This window comes from Nuphar pumila, chromosome 14 (genome assembly GCF_984573655.1).
Source record: "Nuphar pumila chromosome 14, dmNupPumi1.hap1.1, whole genome shotgun sequence".
Lineage (NCBI taxonomy): Eukaryota > Viridiplantae > Streptophyta > Magnoliopsida > Nymphaeales > Nymphaeaceae > Nuphar > Nuphar pumila.
Window position 1 is genome coordinate 10,904,500 of NC_143262.1, and position 19,480 is coordinate 10,923,979.

Here is a 19,480-nt window from a genome sequence, read left to right on the forward strand (position 1 = left end):
CAAAAGGACCAAAGTTGGCCTTATGAATAATTTTGAGTAGTCTTAGCCTCCGTTGGGTGCATGTCTTTGGCTTCAAGATAAGGACTAAGTGGCATTTTCTATACATGGATGGAGAAGAATATTGTGAATCACTTTGGACCCACAAAACCTAACCATATGACTAGACAATAATCACAGAAAAGTTTAGTGTTCAAAGATAAGCAAATTCATGAACTCCAACGTTCACAGGAGAGAAAAACACCAGATTCCTGAACTTGGTTATATTTCCCTCAGCCTTCAAACATGGCCTTATAAGTTGTCTGTTTAAATTTCTGAGTCCACCAGGAGCCATGGGAATGAGTAGCAGTTCACTCAGTTTCCCCTCAAGAAGCAAAATGACATCGAGAAAAAACCAAAGTGTTTATGCTTCAAATCATGAACTCCAATGTGTGTACTAACTAGTGGGATATTTTGCTTATTATGAGTTGCAACGTGTGGATTAAGTAGTATGAGACCTCGTGTCATGGGCATAGAATTTTTTGCAAACTCGCGACGTGCCAAATTACTCAGTTTGACCAACATAACGGTCAAAGGTCACGCACCAACACTTTTTCATGTACTGAACAATTTTATTGGCCCTACGCACCACCTCGTGCTCAACTGTCTACCGAAAGCTGATCAAGTGCATCTCCAAATGCGTATTCTATCTGGTCCATATCACTTTGTGTATAATCATTTCATACCAGCTATGACTTCAAAAAATGACACCGACTTGCCTTAGCCTTGCGTGCCATAGAGCATATTGTGACTCCATGCGCACATTACAACAAAACCTCACAACTGAAGGAACAAGACCTTTTGACCTACAGTTCGAAAATCAATTGATGATTGAACACCATAACGAAGAGTGTCACCCAAACTCATTCATCGACGCCTAGGCATTCACGCGCCTAGCCCCGAGTACCCATACTCGGTTGGAATCACCCAAGGTGATCTTTAGGAGAATTATCTCTAACCCACACGCACCTCTATGCGTTCAAATGTTATGCGTAGGAGATTCCTCTAAGTCGAGAGGTCCTTAACCAAATCTCCAAAGAAAATATCTTCTGATCCGCTGACACTACTTAACCAAACAACGCTCCATGTTTGTGCCACCACACACTGACGCATTAACAATGATATTGTTGCATATCGTGTGTCAGGCTATCACCTTATGTCACCGATCAAGCCAATGCATATTTTACGTTTCTACACTCGATGCATTTCTCACTCGGTAGAACTTCGTACTACACATGCCCCATTCTGAAGGCTCAATCCTAAACACCTTGGTTCCTATAAGTTAATGCCCTAGGCAGTCTAAAACCTCCTCTTTCAATCAACTAAATCTACCACTGTTTCTTTGGTTCTCTCCGTGCTTTTGCTGTGACTTGTGAACATATCTTAGAATCTACACATGGCCCTACAAATAAACAACATACTTGTCCTTTTACAAACGGACCTGCTTTTAACATTATCTTTGGATACAACAATACTCGAACCCAACAACATTATGTTTACTCGATATTGTTCAAATCCAATCCCAAATATGGTCTCAACTTTCTGTTTTTGTTTTCTTGTTTTTACATCAAATAATCCGATGGCAACATTCAATAACATGAACATTTGAGCTCATGTTTTGCTTAAGACAAAATTAAGCTCAAGTTTAACAAATAAAAAAAAATGCTCTGATTCTGTATGTCGATTATTGGCTGTTAAATTTATCCAACTCTAGGCCAAACCAGTCCCATGTCAGCTCCTTCTCTTCAAACTCCAATAGAACTGATAGTTTTGCAATAAAATTTATTAAAAAAACAATGATCAACCAAAATCTTGCAATTTATGAGCTTGGCTATGCTTCATGTGACGCCTAGCCCACCCTGATTAGCAGACAAGAAATTGGACATAATCCCCCCACCGAACAAAAACTAGAAGACTACAACAAGCCCATTCACAATAAGTGAAACTTGAAGACCCTTGTTTTGTCTTGCTTGGTGATCTATATAGAATACATTTTTCCTTGTAACTTTGTGATCCATCCATAACTTATCAACTTTGTGGGCTATTGGGTAGGTTCCGGGTGTTCTTGATTAGTACAAAGCAGCCCTTGGACAGGTAAAAGAGCCAAGGCTGTTTTGAAGATCTTGAGAGTAGAAAAAATGGGGCCCCGTGTTAGGAAAAACCACGAGCAAGAGACAATCAAAAGGAAACAAAGAACAAGAACGATCAAACAAAACACAAAAAAAACACAGATTTACGTGGAAAAACCTCTCCTCAAATCCGAGAGAGAGTAAAAAACCACGGCCGCCCAAAGAGAAATTTTATTACTCTTAACAGACAGTTACAAGTTCGGGAAAGAAAAGCGAGAATATAAACAAGGCAAGGGCGACAACCCTAACCCTAACCAAATCGGGTCGGATCCACTGAAAACCGGGTCCCAAACATAAGCTCCAGAAAAAATTTCTTCTGGGGTGGCGCTGCCCACCTATAACCCCCCGCCAGGGGCGGCCCCCCCTGACCCCCGCGCAGCGGGACCCGCGCCGGGGGGAGCCCCCGGACCCCCCTTCCCGCAGGGGCAAAAACAGTGAATCAGGCTCCACAACTCATCACCCCGTCCTGCCTTGTCCCGTTTGGACGGAGGATGAAGGTGGTGATGAACATTAAAATCAAAACCCATGCAAAAAATGAAGGTAGGGATAGAAGATAGGATTTTGAGACGGGGTTGGAACGGAGACCTTGTTCCTGCCCCGGTCCACTGCCATCCCTACTTAAAAGTTGAAGCTAAAAGTTGGTGAACCACGTAGCAGCACATCAACTTTTCAATCACCTTTCATCATCATGCCTTCAAAAGATAATAATGAGAAAATTTTACAAATACCCGGCTAACTTTTGATCTATTTACAAACTCAGCCTAATTTTTAGAATTTTACAGATACCCCCCACCTGAGTTAAAAAAACAATGCAAAAATACCCGCCTGCCTTAACATGGTTGAGTCTACCAAAGCATAGTTAGTCATGACAATTACGAAATTGGCCTTTCTCCCTTTTTTTTATCACTAAACAAATTTTAAAGAACCCCATGTGTTTCCAAAATGGGTTTATTATTCCCAAGGCATGTGCTTTTGGACGTAAGTAATGAGAAGAGTTGGGAAATTCTTTCAAGGCATCATTGGTTGTCATGACCGTCTCCTCTCTAGCATCAATCACATCCCAAGTGCCCAAGACCCACTGTTTAAATGAATAAAAAGCAAAAAAAAAAATGATAAATCCGTTTAAAATTTAGTAATGAAATTATATTTTCTTCTTCCCCAACAATTCAATAGACCGTTTAAAGAAATTCTCAAATTTCTTTTACTTGAAAAATCTACTTAAAGGGTTCATATTAAAATTGAAATTTTCAATAAAATTTTGGCTATGAACACAGACGTTAAAAGCAAAGAAACTTATCATGGAAATCTTCACCATGAAAGCAAAAATCCGTGGAGACTAGCCAAACAAGTTAAATAATATAAGACGGGTAATCTAGTGGTTTTATATGACTGACCATGATTTTTTGACCAATGTTATCAGTTTCGGTGTGTATCTTATCAGCCAATACACATAGTATCAGCAGAAAATCAATACAATTCACCTTGAATAGGTTATTTTTAAACAAATGCAAAATTATACTAAAATTTGTTTTTTTTATTAATATTATTTTAATAGTTTTAACACGTGCCACGTATGATTATCACACAATATTTTTTATTATTATTTTCTAGCCAATAAGAATGATTCACTTGAGTATCGATATCAACCTATACAGATGAATCGGTGGCCCAACGATTCAAGGTAAGTTAATGTTCTCATTATCGGAATCGAAACTGTATAGTTTGGCCAACGATTCAAGTGAATAGGCCGATACCGATTCTCAAGTGAATTGTTTTGAATTGGCTAAAAAATAATTAAAAAAATATTATGTAAGCCATTAAAATAATATTAAAATTTTAATTTTAAGCTATTTTTTATATTTATTAAAAAATAGCCGATTCAGGTCAGTATCGTATACAGATCGGCTGTAAACCCAAACAAGTTAAGGTAGTAGGCGGTGTTTGTGAATTATTTTCTTAACTCTAGGAGGTAATTGTAAAATTTTAAAAGTTAGGCATGTGTTTTAAATAGGTCAAAAAATAAGTGTGTAATTGTAAAATTTTCTAATAACAATAATAATAATTTAAATGAAAACTTACCACATTACCCGTGTCTTGACTGATATGACTTGTGTTCGGATGCAAATAGATCGGATCCGGGGCAGCTAAATACATAAACCAGACAGATTTGGATAGGATCAAAACAGCTAAAAATTACAAAACCGATCTATTTGCATCCCTAGCCTTGATACAGTGATTTGGTGGGGGTTTAGGAGTAGAAAGAGTGACATAGAGGACCGAGATATTGTAATTAAAAAATATACAGTTTATATTATAATAAAATTATTAAAAAAGGGTAGCTAGTAAGGATTAAAAATAAATAAAAGTTTTGTTTTCAGTTAAATGCATTTTTAAGTAATTTTAATAAAAAAAAACTCATTATATATGTAGGTACAGTAATAGAAACATAATTTTTAAAAAGAAAATAGGATTCTTCATGAATGGTGCATTTTCAACATTAAGGTTGCCCAGATCTATAATGAAAAAGCAAGATTTCTATTCTTTGCTAACAAGCTTATCATAGGGTTATGAAAACATGAAAGGAGTGTGTGCATTAGCATTGTCAAAGCAAGTTTCATCAGAAGGTTTTTAGAATCTTTCAGTTTTACTGTGTGATCTAATATTAGCTTCTTGTGTCCACCAGCCCCAGGACACCAGTTTTGACCCGTATTGCGTTTGCCAAAATATGTCCTTGATTCCAACTATTCATTAGGCAAATCGTTAACTTGAGGTGTAGGGATGTCAGTGGAAATGGGGCTTGCCCCGCTTCGCCCTCGTTTGGATGGGGAATGGAGGACATGAAACGGGGATGAAGGCCGGGATGGAGGTTAAAATCAAAACCCATGCGGGGATGGACTTAGGCTTTCCTCCGCCCGTCTTGTCCCCGTCTCGATCCCTGCCCTGTCCCTGTCCCTGTCCCAAACTTCTCCTTGCCCCACCCTGCCTCGCCCCGTCCCGTCCCCAATCCTTCTTTAGTGATGGCAATGGACCGAGGGAAAATGGAGCCCCACCCTGTTTAAACCGGTGATGGAGGACATGAAGCGGGGATGGAGATTAAAATCAAAACCCGTGTGGGGATGGAGGCGAGAATGGAGGGCAGGATTTTGAGATGGGGCGAGGATGAAGACCTTGTCCCCCGCCCCCGCCCCACTGCCATCCCTATTGAGGTATTATGGATAAACATATGCAGCAACCATTAGTGGGCCTGCTGCTCTAGGTCATTGGACCCGGTTACTATCTTTGGGTGCGCAGCCCCGAGATGCAGTGCCAGGCAAGTGCACCTAGCCATTCCAAAGGCTCGCCTATGTGCTGTAGATCTGGCACTTAGCCGAGCCAATGTGGATGTGAGCTTGGACGGCATGGTCATTGACGTGGCCACTTTGTTAGCAAGACCTTAATTAACCAACCTCTTTGTTAGCAAGTACTTCTAGGTCGGGATGCAAATGGGTCAGATACAGGTTGGAGGTTTTGCAGTTTTTGGCTGTTTCAGATCCGATGTGGATCCAACTCCTCATATGTTTTGCTGTTTCAATTGGGATCCGACTCATTTGCATCTATTTATAGGGTCTAACCATTGCCACTTGGGGCGGTCTTATTTTTCACCAAGTATCGAAGGGCATATTCTTGTGCTACCTTGAGCTTTTTTTTGGATAATGGGAAAAAAGCTCATCTCTCACCAAGTACATTGTCAAAAATGTGATTAATTTGACAAAAAAAAATAGGAATTCATATTTTTTTATATACAAATGCTTTAATGGGTATCACATTGGATTCAATTATGAAAATATGTAAAAAAAAAAAAAATTATGCATCTCTCTTAGGTTCTTATCAGCAAAATTTTGAGAAAATGAAAAATAAATAATTTATCAATAAAATCTTGAAAAAAAATAATCATAAAAACCCTAATCAAATCAAACCCTAATTCAAAATCCCTAATCAATCAAACCCTAATTTTAAAACCTTGATTCCAAAGCCCTAATTAATCAAACCCTAATTCAAAAGCCTTAATCAATTAAACCCTAACCAACCACATATACACCTAAAGAAACAAAAGACAAAAAGAGAGAGATGAATGAGGGAATAAGTTGAGGAAATAACCCCTTCCCTACCCGGGCTTACTTTTTGTTTACCATGAAAATCGTCCATGCTCCTATCATTTCAGGGGGGTGTTACAGTGTTTTCACGTACCAAAGGACATGTGAACGCACAATAGACACATCCACAACATCCAATATTTGATTACAGGACCGTCACGCACGTCTGGTGCAATCAAACACACCCTAAGGATTACACTCAACTTCTGCTTCATGACAAAAGTTGTCTGCTACTGGAACTGGATTCGTGAACTCACGATGTCCTCTCAACCTCCTTGAGTCTTCATCGATTAAGATGTGCAAAAAACCAAGACCTGAGTTTGCCTTTTGCTAGAAAGGCAGGCATCAAGCTAGGGATGGTAGTGGATCAGGGTGGGTGCGGGAGACAAGCTCATCTCAAAAGTTAATGCATGCTGCTGCCACTGGGTTAGACTTGTTAGAGGAAGGGGAGAGGAGAGAAAGGGGTCAGTTCGGATCAGGGTTGAAACTGGAACCGACCCGTAGGTAACCCCAAAAAGATCTCGGGTCCTTTGCTATGTGCTTCTTCTTCTTCTTCTTCTTCTTCTTCTTCTTCTTCTTCTTCTTCTTCTTCTTCTTCTCTGAGCAGACACAAGGCAGGTGACAACCAACTCTCTGCTGATCTGGTCTTAGAAATCGAAATCGAAAGCGATATGAAGGTATCTATCTGCTTCTGCAACTCTGCAATTCCCCTTCTTTTTTTGTTTTGCAGTTGCTTCTTTTTCTTCTCACTTGGGTCTCTTCCTCATCGTTGTTTCCTCTCAGTTCAACAACGCCAATCCGACGACCGGGTGCCAGAAGAAGCTCGAGGTCGACGATGACCGGAAACTGTGAGTTCTCTTTCGCTTTTGATGTTCTCTCGTTCAACCTGCATTTTCTTTTCTGCTCTTTTGCTGCTTCTGTTGAAGTTGTCTTGTTAATCTACGTGTTTTTTTTTTTTCATTTTGGGCCTGTGATGTGAAGGTAATTTGCTACTTCTGATGGACACGTTCCATCTGATGATCATTACCCACCAAGATCTCTGAGGCCTTGAATTTGATATGATCCCTTCGGGGGAAAGAAAAGGTCATCGATTTTGTGTATTTGAGAACGAGAATTTCATGAATGAAATCAAAGCCTTGATATATCATGCGGAGACCAATATCGGTGACTGAAATTAAAATTTGGTGAATTTTTTTTTATCAGTATACTGAAAAAGGTCAAAACATGAAATTTATTTAAATATAAATGCTGAATTTCTCTTGAAATTACCATTGCAAATATAGCAGATGTCTTTTAATTGTGATTATAATGCTTTTGCCCAAAAAGAAAAGAGCCTTAAGATATTGTAGAAGTGGTGCAATAAATTGAAAACATTGCCTATAATGGTGACTACTTCGTGTGCATATGTGTTTGTGTCTACACTGATTAGACTATTTTATTCCTTTCCGTGAGCTCAAAAGCATTCTTTAATATATGGGTCATCCGAGGCTTCTTCATGAATAGACATGTTTAGTGCACCGCTAATGTCTCTCTTGTGGAAAAGTTTGGTAATTCTTGAGTAGGCTGTGCGACTTATGAGAGGACGCTGCATCTTTAAGATAGAGGCACTGAAATATCTTTATGACGATTAGCAAAGCTGCATCATCTGTGATCAGTGTTGCAACTGCCTGATCCTTGGATTTATGCTTTTTTTTTCACTCTAATGTATATTTTTTGATGCCAGATGCACTGAAGTGCGTTGAGAGATTATTATGCGGTTAATATCTTTGGCATTATTGTCTTTTTTTGTTCACATCACTCTCATTTTGCTTTGATGTATTGTGGCTGGTAACTCATCGACTTGAATAACCAAGCAATGCCTACTGATATACCACAGACTCAATGCGAAAGCACCTGAGTTTTGTAACTTCTTTTAGGAGTTTTAATGATTCTGTCTCTGTATTTATGTTTTGCTGATGTAATTTTGCAGCCGTGCATTCTTTGACAAGAGAATTTCATAGGAGGTTAGTGGTGATGCTCTCGGAGAGGTGTTAATACTTCAATGGCCCTTTTGCATGTTAGTTTTTGCTTATGTGGTAGGGTCTCAATTTTTTTTTGCTTTCCTCTATTTCTCAGGAGTTCAAGGGAATAATGGGAGGATGTGACAAGCAAGGATTTCCAATGGAGCAAGGAGTACTAACTCCAGGCCGTGTTCGTTTGCTATTGTACAAATGTAGGTCTCAATCTGCTTGCACTGTGGTGGATGTCACCCTTGCCAATTTGTTACAATTCATTGTTAATTTATTCGCAGGGACATCTTGCTTCCGTGGGTATGGCAGACGCAATGGCGAGCGTAGAAGGAAATCTGTTCGTGGCTGCGTTGTCAGCCCTGACTTATCTGTGCTGAACTTAGTCATTGTGAAAAAGGGTGACAATGATCTTCCAGGATTAACTGACACCGAGAAGCCAAGATTGAGGGGTCCAAAGAGGGCATCAAAGATCAGGAAGCTTTTCAACCTATCTAAAGAAGATGATGTCCGGAAGTATGTCAACACTTACCGCAGGACTTTCACTACAAAATCAGGTGTCTTTCTTCCCATGGTCATATTTTTATCTTCAAAATAGCGGGAACACTTATCCCTTAAACAAAGAGCAGTTATGTCTGGAAATCCAATAAATCAGCAGTTTGTGGTATAACAGTTAATAATGGAATTTTCAGTTTTGTTATGTGGCTATTTCTTATATGGAGGTTTGGTACACGTAGTGAAGCTTCCAGATTTTCATGTCCAAGTGATCTTTAAACAATGGATGGGTGGGGATTATATATGATTCACATACGCAGTGGGAGGGTTCCTCATTCATGTATGAACTTTTCTTATTACTCAAACTATGTTTCTCATGTTCTGGTTATGCATTGACAGGCAAAAAGTGTAGCAAAGCTCCAAAGATACGAAGGCTGGTGACACCTTTGACACTGCAGAGAAAGAGAGCCAGGATTGCTGAGAAGAAGAAAAGAATTGCAAAGGCTATGGCTGAGGCGGCAGAGTATCAGAAGCTGCTTGCAACCAGGTTGAAGGAGCAGCGTCAGCGCAGAAGTGAGAGCTTAGCAAAGAGGAGAACCAGGCTTTCTGCTGCATCCAAGCCATCAGTTGCCGCTTAGGCATATCATGTTTCTTTAAAATTTTGATGAACCAGGAGTGTCTAAATGTTTTTGAGATGAAACCTAGTGTAGCTGTTACTGTAATTAGGTTGAAGTGGCACTTGATGTCACTTTCCTACTTAGTTTTGAGAATTTGTTCGAGAGGATATTTGCTGCTTGTTTTGTTTTTTGTTTTTTTTTTTTATTTCTGTGGAAAATAGTCATAAAGAAGATGGAGAACTATTTGTAATCGTGTGTTGCTGTATATCCATGTCTTCAATGATTTTGCTTGGGTCTCCCTGGAACTGATTAAGGATGCACCTTGTACCGTTGTTTTTTTTTCTTGAACATGCACAAGACTATATTAATCTTTACCATGTCAAGCCTTTCATTGCATATAAAGAACTAATTCTGGACACTAATAGCTTTGCTGCTTGTCTCCCTGGAACTGATCAAGGATGCACCTTGTACAGTTGCTTTTCTTCTTGAACATGCACAATACCATATTAATCTTTACCATGTCAAACCTTTCATTGCATATCAAGTATACTGCTTCTAAGAAGCATGCTTTTCCTATAATTATGTCATTTAACAATGCTTACCATTAAGATTCCAGCAAGGCTGCATCCACTGGCTGATTGGCACGCCTGCAGTTCCGACGAACTTCTCCATCTGTTGTCGAAGGCGGCAGGTTCCCGAGTTTAATCATCCCCTCTACAAAAGCCAAGAAAAACTGTTCCTGGTCCTGGCTGAATCGGATCACCCACTCACGGGTTTGGTTGCTCTCCGAGTACAACACTTGATCAGAATTAAGAAAGCCTCTTCCATTGACGAGGTCTGTGAAGTACTGGTTGTCGAAAACATGGGGAGTAGCATCAAGACCTCTGGTGACATTTCCATCACCACCCAGTGGGCACAGTTGGTCGAGTGTCTTCCGGAAGGATGGGTTAATGGTTGGATCAGGATGGCCGGAGCCGGACTGGTTGTATAGGCGGAAAACGATGGAAAAGCACCGCCCGTCGCCGATGGAGTGCGAACCCGAGAGCGCCACCATGTTTTCTATCGAGAGGTTGAATCGTTGGAAGAGTTGGATCAAGTAGGTGGCATTAGCGCGTGGGCTGGGCATGATCTTGTTTGATGCTTCTTGGCTTGCAAATAGGCTGTCTTTCCTCCCCAACAGAACATCCCATCTTGGTCCTCTGCTCTGATTAGTTTAAACCATGATCAACCATTAGCCAGAAGTGTTTTGAAAAGGATAATAATGCATCATGGGTCCTGCAATGTATTAATTATCTATTCATGATTTTCTATATGGCTCATAAAGAGTATCAGTTTGAAGATATCCGGTGCAAAAATATTTAATAGTATAAAAGGGTACGTGCCTGTTTAATATTAAAAATAAAACTAAATCTAATTAAAAGATTGGATAATGATATATGCTGCTCTTCCTTTTGGGAATGCTTTAATCCCGGAAGAGATAAACGCTCATGAGCAAATATATGGCATGCGTGCAAAAGGTTTTCCTTTATTTTTTCCTCCATTGGTCTTTTTAAAAAGTTGTAAAAAGAAACAGAGACGGATATTGGTGAAGAAAAAAATATATATCTGATCACCAATGGATGTATCTATAGTTCACAGTTCAAAATAATGCTTACAGACAATAATAGCATAAAATAGGTTTTCCATTTTTTTTTCGATTTTTGGGTACACAAAAATCAAACCTGTAGTGCAATCAGTCAACTCACCAAAGCAACAGCATCCCTTGCTGCCATGATGATGATATCCGCACAAGAGACCACACCAGGGCAAATCTGCTCCAACTCTTCCTTGATTTCATCAATGACTTCATAGGATCTCAGTGAGTTTATGTTTGAGAGTGCTAACTTCTCTCCCAGCATGGTGGGGGTGTCATCCAGTAAAAGAGATGCATCACAGCCCTGAAATATAGGAGACCCAAAAGCAAAACACACATACTAGACGTGTGAGTAACAAAATTTAAACCCAAAAGCTTTCCAGTTTTTGGAACTACTAACATTGACAAAGCAGTCATGGAACTGCAGCCTCATGACAGAGGCTCCACTCCTGGCCTCCCTTCTCATGGCTCTGGCCATCACCTCCCTCACTGTGGTCTCTGCTTGAGGGCATGTCCCTGAGTAATAGCCAACCTGCAGGCCCATCGCCATGGTTGATGAGAGGAGGAAGAAGAGGAGATGATTGGCCATTTGGTGGGTGCTTGCTGCTGCTGCAGAGAATGGCATATGGCTTTCTGAGGTTGTGGGGAAAGGAAGCAGAAGAAAAGGTGCTCTCGGTGGGGGTGGATGGTAGCGTCTGACTATTGAGGACCACTTTTTCATGCCAAAGAAACGGAGGGCAAGTGGTAAATTGCAGCTAATGGCTTCTGTGGCCTTTCCTTTGCCGTCCTTTTATTTTACATTAATGATTTTCCTTTTTTGGTTTTCTTTTGCCCCCTTTTAGGGGAAAATATCCTCCTAGTCCTTTGTCACATGAATTTTTCTGCATGTTCTGAGGGGGTGGGGGATGTAAGATGTAAGCTTGCAGTAAAATATTGCAATTTTACCAATACTAGATTTCATCTTCTTTGAACTTGCTTGGTAGTAGTGATAAGTTGACAACAAAACAACCGTGGGTCAGGCTCATTTCATTTCTTGTTGCCAATTTTGCAAAATCAATGTATAGATGCAATCAGGAGAGAAAGGCAGCAGGTATCTGTGGGGACATTACATCTTCTTTTTCCTAATGTTCATAAAATTGTATAAAAAGTAGCCTTCGCCTGCATGCATGTGTGTGTATGTGTGTTCCACAAACACCTTCTCTAGGGTCAGTACGAAACAGAGACCGCCATGAGATTGGATAAACTTTGCGAAAAAGTCCATTGTCTTTGAAAGGGAAATGAAATTGACCCAATTCCTCAAAAGCTTCAAAACGGCTAGGGTTTCGGATAGGTTGTGGCCAGTACCATATTGGACTAAATGTTGGCTAAAAAGATTAGAGTTCAGATTTGGATTCAGATGGTGAAAAGCTCATATCAGATCCGCTTTTTTACATGTAAACGGATTCGGATGTCCTTCAAATTCAGATATTTCTTGGATTTGGTAGCAAAAAATCAAAACCATATCCGCATCTGATTTTAATCTGATATAGTTTTGGTAATCTGATATAGTTTTGGCTTACCAATTGCAATAAACATAATCAAATTCAGCTAGATATCAGATAAAATCAGATTCATTGACATCCCTACTCTCTCTCTCTCTCTCTCTCTCTCTCTCTAATACGATGTTGGCTTCAAGAGAATGATTTTACAAATAGGCCCATCCTCATATTTGGTTTAAGAGGTGGGACTGTGAAAGCGGTCCATGAGTTCTTATTTGCTTAAAACCTAGGCAATGCGTGGTTCTCTGCGCCTTGAATAAGCATGGGAAAACAGGCCCTAGCAATTTCAAGATATGCTAATTCTTTGTGGAATTCCAGAGACCTAGTAACTTTTTGGAAATAACAGACGCCTCCCCATCTTTCCATACAATGCTGAGAAAAAAAAAAAAACCGTGATGCCTTCTTGACCCAAGTTGCAAATTTGGAAAAAATAAAATGCCTTTGTTCTCTGCCATTTATTCACTGTGCTCTAGCTGCTGTTGGTTGTCAGCATAAGCTGCTCTAGCAATTTTAGGTGGGGACTATCTGGGAAATAAGAACCTGATCATGTTGGTTGTATGCCGCTCATCACAAGGATAAACGGCAGCCGAGGGACCCCTAACCTGATCCTCTCTCTTGCTCTTCTTCAAGATACGTCACCTAACTGTTACTCCAAACGTGTACTTTATTCTTTTGTTTAGCAGTGCCATTTACGTACTTCTTTATCATTTTTTGTTTAGCAGAAACTCACCTGGTAACAAGTTAACTGCTGCTAGATATTTTCATTTTCCAAAATTTTCTTCATCTTGTTAATTTTTTAAAAACCAACTTGATTTTGTAGAATTGGCCGGCATGACATGACAAGCATGGCATCCTTTTCTCCTGTCATCCCTGTAACATGTCATCGTCATTTAAACGATAACGTTAAAAATATTAATGCAGTAACCACCTCCCCAATGGCCAGCAGGGTGGTTATGTTAAGCATTGAGTTGAAGATGCAGGATCAAACCCCACTAGCATACTGGTGTGTCCGTGGCTTTCAAAAGTAAGCAGGGTGGTCATGGGACCTCACCTACGGTTTTCCTTGCTTAAACGAGGGTTCCTTGTCAAAAAAAAAAAACCCACCAATCAAATAATATGTGTCAAAATTCTTTAATTTCTTTTTTAAAAGTGAGCTGTTGTTTTTCCCATCTTTTTCTTTTGTCTTTTCATTTATTTGTCATCAATATTTTTTCACTTATGATGAACAAAATTTCTGTCTTTTTTAATTCTTGCTTGTTTTGCCAATAAATTTCCGTGATGCCCAATTCATTTTGTCTCTCATTTTCTTTGGTCAAGCTGGGAGATAATGACTAAACATTGCAAGACTTTATCAGTCAAGCAGTCACGTTCAACCCTGTGCTTTTGCGCAGGGAGGGTTCACCTAGGGCTGGTAAACCCAGCTGAGCAACTTGTGGCTCGGCCCGGTTCGGGTCGTCCCAAACTGGTTGATGTTCAGTTCTTTTGGATGGCGATCCGAACACCAGCTTGTTCGTTGTACATAGCTGAGTCGATCACGAAAACGGGATGTTCGTCTCGGCTTGACTCATATAAGCTTGTTTAAATAGCTTATGTAGAATTTATTGCACCATAAATGTCAAAAAGGCATGTTAGCTCAACTGGTGGTTGGACTTACTTGCATGTAGGGGTGGCAATCGGGTCGGGTTGGCAGGTCAGCATACCTCAACCCGACCCGTTTATTAAACGGGTCGGCTGTGGCAAACACTAACCCGACCCATTTAATAAACGGGTAACCCGACATGACCCGCCAACCCGTTTAATAAATGGGTTGGGTCGGGAAAACGGGTTGGCGGGTCGGGTTGGTGGGCGGGTTGGCAGGTCGGGTTGGCGGGTTGACCCGCCCGCCTAACCCGTTTATTAAATGGGTCAGCCGGGTTGGCAGGTCGGGTTAGTGGGTTGGCGGGTTGACCCGCCCGCCTAACCCGTTTATTAAATGGGTCAGCCGGGTTGGCATACCCCCAACCCGAACCCGACCCGTTTAATAAACGGATTAGGCGGGTCGACCCGTTTATTAAACGGGTTGGCTTAAGCCCAACTCGAACCCGCCTAAGAGGCGGGTTGGCGGGTCGGGTTGGCAGGTCGTGTCAGGTTTTGCCACCCCTACTTGCATGTAACAGTAAGTTCCATTTATGCTATGAACCCTTTCAAAACAAATAATTTTTATTTAGGCAAGCCAGCTTGGATTCGGCTTGTTTGGCTCTGGCCTATATGAGCTGAGCTTGTCTGGGTTGCACCGAGCGATATGAGCCGAGCCCGAACACTATAGGCTGTAAACGAACCGAGCCCGAACAGCCCCAGTTCAGTTTGTTCGGCTAAACCTAGCTGTCAACAGGTCAGGTACTCGACCCATCAGAGACCCGTCTAAATAACAAAGTAATGGATTTGAGTTTTGTGGGATCACGAAAATGAAATCTAAAATTCAGGTCCTTATAATTTTAGAAGTTTGTTTTCACTTAAAATACATAGAAAATACTCTTCAGGTTGGATACTTGGCAAAAAAACCGGATCAAGTGAGGTACCCAACAAAATTCATAGCACAAGTCTGCCTGGCATATTGCTTAGGTCGACCCAAATATTATTCAAGTCTGCACTTTTTATGCTCATACCTAAAATTTGAATCAAGTATCCAGCCCAAGCCCCGTCGACGACATCCCTAGGTTCACCACTCTCTTTCTCTTTCTAAAGGCTAGGGGTGTCAATGGGTCGGGTTTGATTTGGACTCAGTTGGAACCAGACTAATTGGACCCAATTTTCAGCTATGGTTTCGGGTCTGGACTTGGGTCTAATCAGGTCCATTATAAGAAAACCATACCTGGACCCGATAAAAACTACATGAACCAGACCCAGACCATACTGGGTAAAACCATATTTTTTACCATTTTTACATTGAAAAATTGTGGGTCTTAATCAGAACTCAGGTCACAAACTATACCCGAGTCCATGTATTAATCGGATCTTTGGGTCCGGACCTGAGTCTTAATCAGGTTTTCTTATTTATGACCATACCTAGACCCTATAATGTTTGGTTTGGGTCGGATCCAGGTACACCCCCTACTAAAGGCCAGTGTGGTGTTCCTCTCTTGCATCCGTTTTTTTGAATTGAAAAACTTTCTTGTCTTTTCATGAAATAAAAATAACTATCTTTTTTTTATCACTTTGTTTCTATGGTGCTGAGATCTTGTCCTTTTCCCCTTTTATGAACCTAGGCACAGCAAAATTTATGGTGGATGAGACAAACCTAAGTTGCAACCTTCATAAAATATAGGGCTTAACCAAGCAGACACTGGCTGTGATACTAGTACGTAAAGGGGACCCACCTGGTTTTCTTTCGCTTCAAGACGAATAAAGAATGTGATGGCTGAACGAGTCAGGATCATGTGCCAACACATGGCTGCACCAGGTGCCCTCCATCTGGCCCAAAAGCTGATGGAGGGCAGCCAGGTACGGAGGCACACTCAGTGTGCCATGTGATGCTATCTCTGGCTGAACTAGTATCATGGTAGAATGAAACATAGTTACCGGAAGCACTTTTGAAGGGAGATTTTCAACTTTTTGAATATTTTTCGAGTTTTTTTTTTTGGCAAAATTTTGGGAAAAAAATAAAAAAAAATCAAATAAATTTTCAAAAAAAAATCTAAAAAATAAAATAAAATAAACTAATTTAATTTTACATGCAAAAAAAGTATAAAATCTATTTTCAATCCTATTAACCATATCTAAAAAGTATCAAACATCAAATAAGTATCAAACATTTGCATCAAATAAGTATCATAGCTTCTTTAACTGGGGATAATGGGTCTTTCAAAATATTGTATCTTTGATCATTCATATTTGAGCCTGAGTACTTGTATAGGAAGTGTACTGTTTCACAGTTCCCTTCCATGGATGTAACCATCTTCTGTATTCAGAACTTGCTAAAGGTCATATAGTCCAAGCCCATATTTTGTTTCAATGGCCTTCAGTTGACATACCTGTTTCTCTGCAAGAAACTGCCACATAGTAATTGCTGTAAAGTAGTTTTAAACAGGAGTTAACTTTTGTTTGGTGCCTTTAGAGTTGGTTGGTTGTGTCCAACAATTTTTGTAATATCAAGTTGATTGATAATTGATACTTTTTCTTTTCATTTAATAAATTCGAACTTTTAAGCAAATTATGCCTTGATATAGTGTTTAACCATGGGAGTGGACCTCTTCCCTTTTCACTTGTTAATAAAAACGAACCTTTTTATCTTATTCAGAATGTAGTTATTGGTATTATGTTAGAATTGAAAGGCTTTTGAGAGAAGTTGATCGACTTGCTCCAACTTAATTCTGTCGGCCAATTAGGGCACATTTAGATGTGTTGTAATTCATCCTACATTTGGTTATTGGAATATATAATGCCGACATTTTGTGAAGTAAAATATAAGTGGAATAACAATGTGATAACCCTTTTATGAAAGTCTTAATATTTAGAAGTCTAAAAAGTATTGTCATGAGTCCACATTTTGCCCAAATATGAATTTTACTCAAAGAAAGCTGGATCCAAAATGGCAGCATTTTAGATGGTCAGTCATGGCATGAAACTTTTTAAGGAGAAAAAGTCCAAATAATTGTAACAGGAAAAAACAAAAAAGTTTTAGGTTTGCTTATAGCCTTCAAGAGGATTTGAGGGAAAAACAAAAAAGTTTTCCCTCAAATCTTCTTCAAGGCTATAAGCAATCAACCACTTTTCCCTCAAATATGAATGTGTGTGTGTGTGTGGAGAGAGAGAGATGAACTTGTTGGCTATTGCAGTCAGACTCGTCGGTTGTTGCCTCTCTCACAGGCAGAGCCGCTATTTTTTTTTTTGCAAACAAGTGGAGACTCTAGGAGTGGAGACCTAGGGTTTCAAGGGTTAAGAATCGTGGAAAAAAAATACAATGTGACAAAAAAATGCAATATTATCGCAAGATTTAGTAAATCTTGCAATAATATCATGAGAAAATGTCACAAAACAAAAATCTCACGAGATTTAACCGTTTAAAATGTTTATGGTTTATGTCATGTTTTTTTCACAAGATTTTCATAAATATCACGATATTTGTCACCATGGTTGGAGCCTAGGAAAAAAACCCTGAAAAAGATTAGTTTGAGCTTAAGTGAGACAAAAAATATCAAGAAAAAAAAAATACTATAATAAATAATTAAATTTAGTAACAAACATATAATTATAATTATGAATGAAATATGTAATCCAGTGTACCATATTGCAAAATTCAATAAATTGCATAATATTAAACATACAACAAAACTTGGGACACATCATCTATATATATATATATATAGAGAGAGAGAGAGAGAGAATTTCCTCCGTTTTGTTAGGTCTTTGTTATGACCTTCTAAAAATCATAGTTTTTAGATGTTTTATTCTTGATCTGTTACATGTGTTTATGATTGTTGTTGAATAAAAAATATGTAATTAATTAAGCATCTTTATGCTCGTATGTGTATTTTAAAGAGGTAAAAAAAATCACTGGTTGATATCGTATTAAAATTTCATGATAAAATTTCATATTTTTGCATCAAGCCAATTTGAAACAAAGCTTATTTCTCAATAAATAAGTATTGATAAACACATATAATAATTTAAATTAAGCATAAAACACTTAAAACTTTGATATTTGAAGGGTCTTAAAAAAGTGATAGGATGAACCTTGTTCTCATATATATATATATATATATATATATATATATATATATATATATATATATATATATATATATATATATATATATATATATATATATATATATATATATAACTGAAAAGACAGATTATATATGTGTGTGTCAAAAACACATGCATGCATGTAAACAAAAAGAAAAAAGAAAAAAAAAAGAACATAGTGGATGGGTGAGAGAAATAAGAAAAAAGAAAAAAGAGAATAAAAAGAGAAAAATGAAGAAGAAGACGAGGTGGAGGGGAGAAAGGAGGAAGAAAAAAGAAAAAGAGAAGAGATAAATAAAAATAAAAAGGTAAAAAAAATGTGATAACAAATTGTTTTTTGAGCGAGAGGGAAAAAAGGAAGGAGATAAAAAAAAATAACTATATCTCTACAACTTAGACCAGCCAAAGTGAAAAATAGGGCCCTACCACCTAGACCCATAAACCTAAGCAATGGCCCCGTGCCTAGCTCGCCTAGACGCTGCTTTTGACAACTAAGCAGGAAAGTGTCATGCTTTCCCAAAAAGAAAGAAGGGTGTGCGGGAAACTTGCTTCCCATTTATGAAAAGCATATTTCCCACTTGCTTTTCAAATCATTTCCCTCTTACAACCTTTTCATTACCCCCTCGATTCCTGCTTACTTTCCCCTCAATTCTGCCTCACTTCTCTCTTGTTTTTTGTGTTGTCATGTTATTATTTATTTTTTTGCTTCTCCCTTGCTTTCCTTTTTTATGTTTTGTTTTTCTCTTCTCCCACACTTCCACAATTGTTTTCGGATCAAATCTGGTTTCATGCTTCATACTACTTTTTAACACTTCTCTGCTTTCACTTCTCGCATAGCTTCCCGTATCCATTTTGCTTCCTTTTTTATGAAAGACAAGCTAGGGTTAGGCATAGACCCCTGCCAGTTATACAATGATATCATCTTGATTTGAACTTGCAACATCCCAACACAAGGTGACGTGCACTAGCACCCGTTGGTAGTATCCATTTTGCTTCCTGGTAAGAGAGAGAGAGAGAGAGAGAGAGAGAGAGAGAGAGAGAGAGAGAAGTCTGTGTATGCTGCCTATTTGTCATGTTCCGCGACGTCACGGTTCCAGACCAGAAGTTCAAGAAACCTCATGGCACCGATTTTTCCTTCTTTTTTCTGGGCCATGAGATGCCCTCTC

General features: G+C 39.1%; 2 protein-coding genes and 1 non-coding gene across 3 annotated transcripts; 2 read left to right on the plus strand and 1 right to left on the minus strand.

The window, feature by feature from the left end:
* Positions 1-7,263: 7,263 nt before the first annotated feature.
* LOC149816358 (small nucleolar RNA SNORD24) lies at positions 7,264-7,345 on the plus strand. The gene has a single exon (XR_016427776.1). It is a non-coding gene; the product is annotated as a small nucleolar RNA SNORD24 (small nucleolar RNA).
* A 1,068-nt stretch (positions 7,346-8,413) lies between these two features.
* On the plus strand, positions 8,414-9,476 carry LOC149816359 (small ribosomal subunit protein eS6-like). The gene is made up of 3 exons (XM_089987690.1): positions 8,414-8,510; positions 8,589-8,861; positions 9,199-9,476. The coding sequence occupies exons 1-3, from the start codon at positions 8,429-8,431 to the stop codon at positions 9,435-9,437; spliced, it is 594 nt and encodes a 197-aa protein (XP_089843816.1). The 5' UTR covers positions 8,414-8,428; the 3' UTR covers positions 9,438-9,476.
* A 304-nt stretch (positions 9,477-9,780) lies between these two features.
* On the minus strand, positions 9,781-11,704 carry LOC149816360 (peroxidase 17-like). The gene is made up of 3 exons (XM_089987191.1): positions 11,450-11,704; positions 11,162-11,353; positions 9,781-10,620 (listed from the first exon to the last, which is right to left on the minus strand). The coding sequence occupies exons 1-3, from the start codon at positions 11,672-11,674 to the stop codon at positions 10,021-10,023; spliced, it is 1,017 nt and encodes a 338-aa protein (XP_089843317.1). The 5' UTR covers positions 11,675-11,704; the 3' UTR covers positions 9,781-10,020.
* Between the last annotated feature and the right edge of the window lie 7,776 nt (positions 11,705-19,480).

Excerpts from the sequence above, each read along its gene's own strand:
- LOC149816360 (XM_089987191.1), bottom strand. The coding sequence starts at position 11,674 with ATGCCATTCTCTGCAGCAGCAGCAAGCACCCACCAAATGGCCAATCAT. Across the intron at positions 11,354-11,449 it reads TCCATGACTGCTTTGTCAAT|GGCTGTGATGCATCTCTTTT; the intron begins GTTAGTAGTTCC and ends CCTATATTTCAG. Across the intron at positions 10,621-11,161 it reads CAAGGGATGCTGTTGCTTTG|AGCAGAGGACCAAGATGGGA; the intron begins GTGAGTTGACTG and ends TAAACTAATCAG.
- LOC149816359 (XM_089987690.1), top strand. The coding sequence starts at position 8,429 with ATGGGAGGATGTGACAAGCAAGGATTTCCAATGGAGCAAGGAGTACTA. Across the intron at positions 8,511-8,588 it reads TCGTTTGCTATTGTACAAAT|GGACATCTTGCTTCCGTGGG; the intron begins GTAGGTCTCAAT and ends ATTTATTCGCAG. Across the intron at positions 8,862-9,198 it reads GACTTTCACTACAAAATCAG|GCAAAAAGTGTAGCAAAGCT; the intron begins GTGTCTTTCTTC and ends ATGCATTGACAG.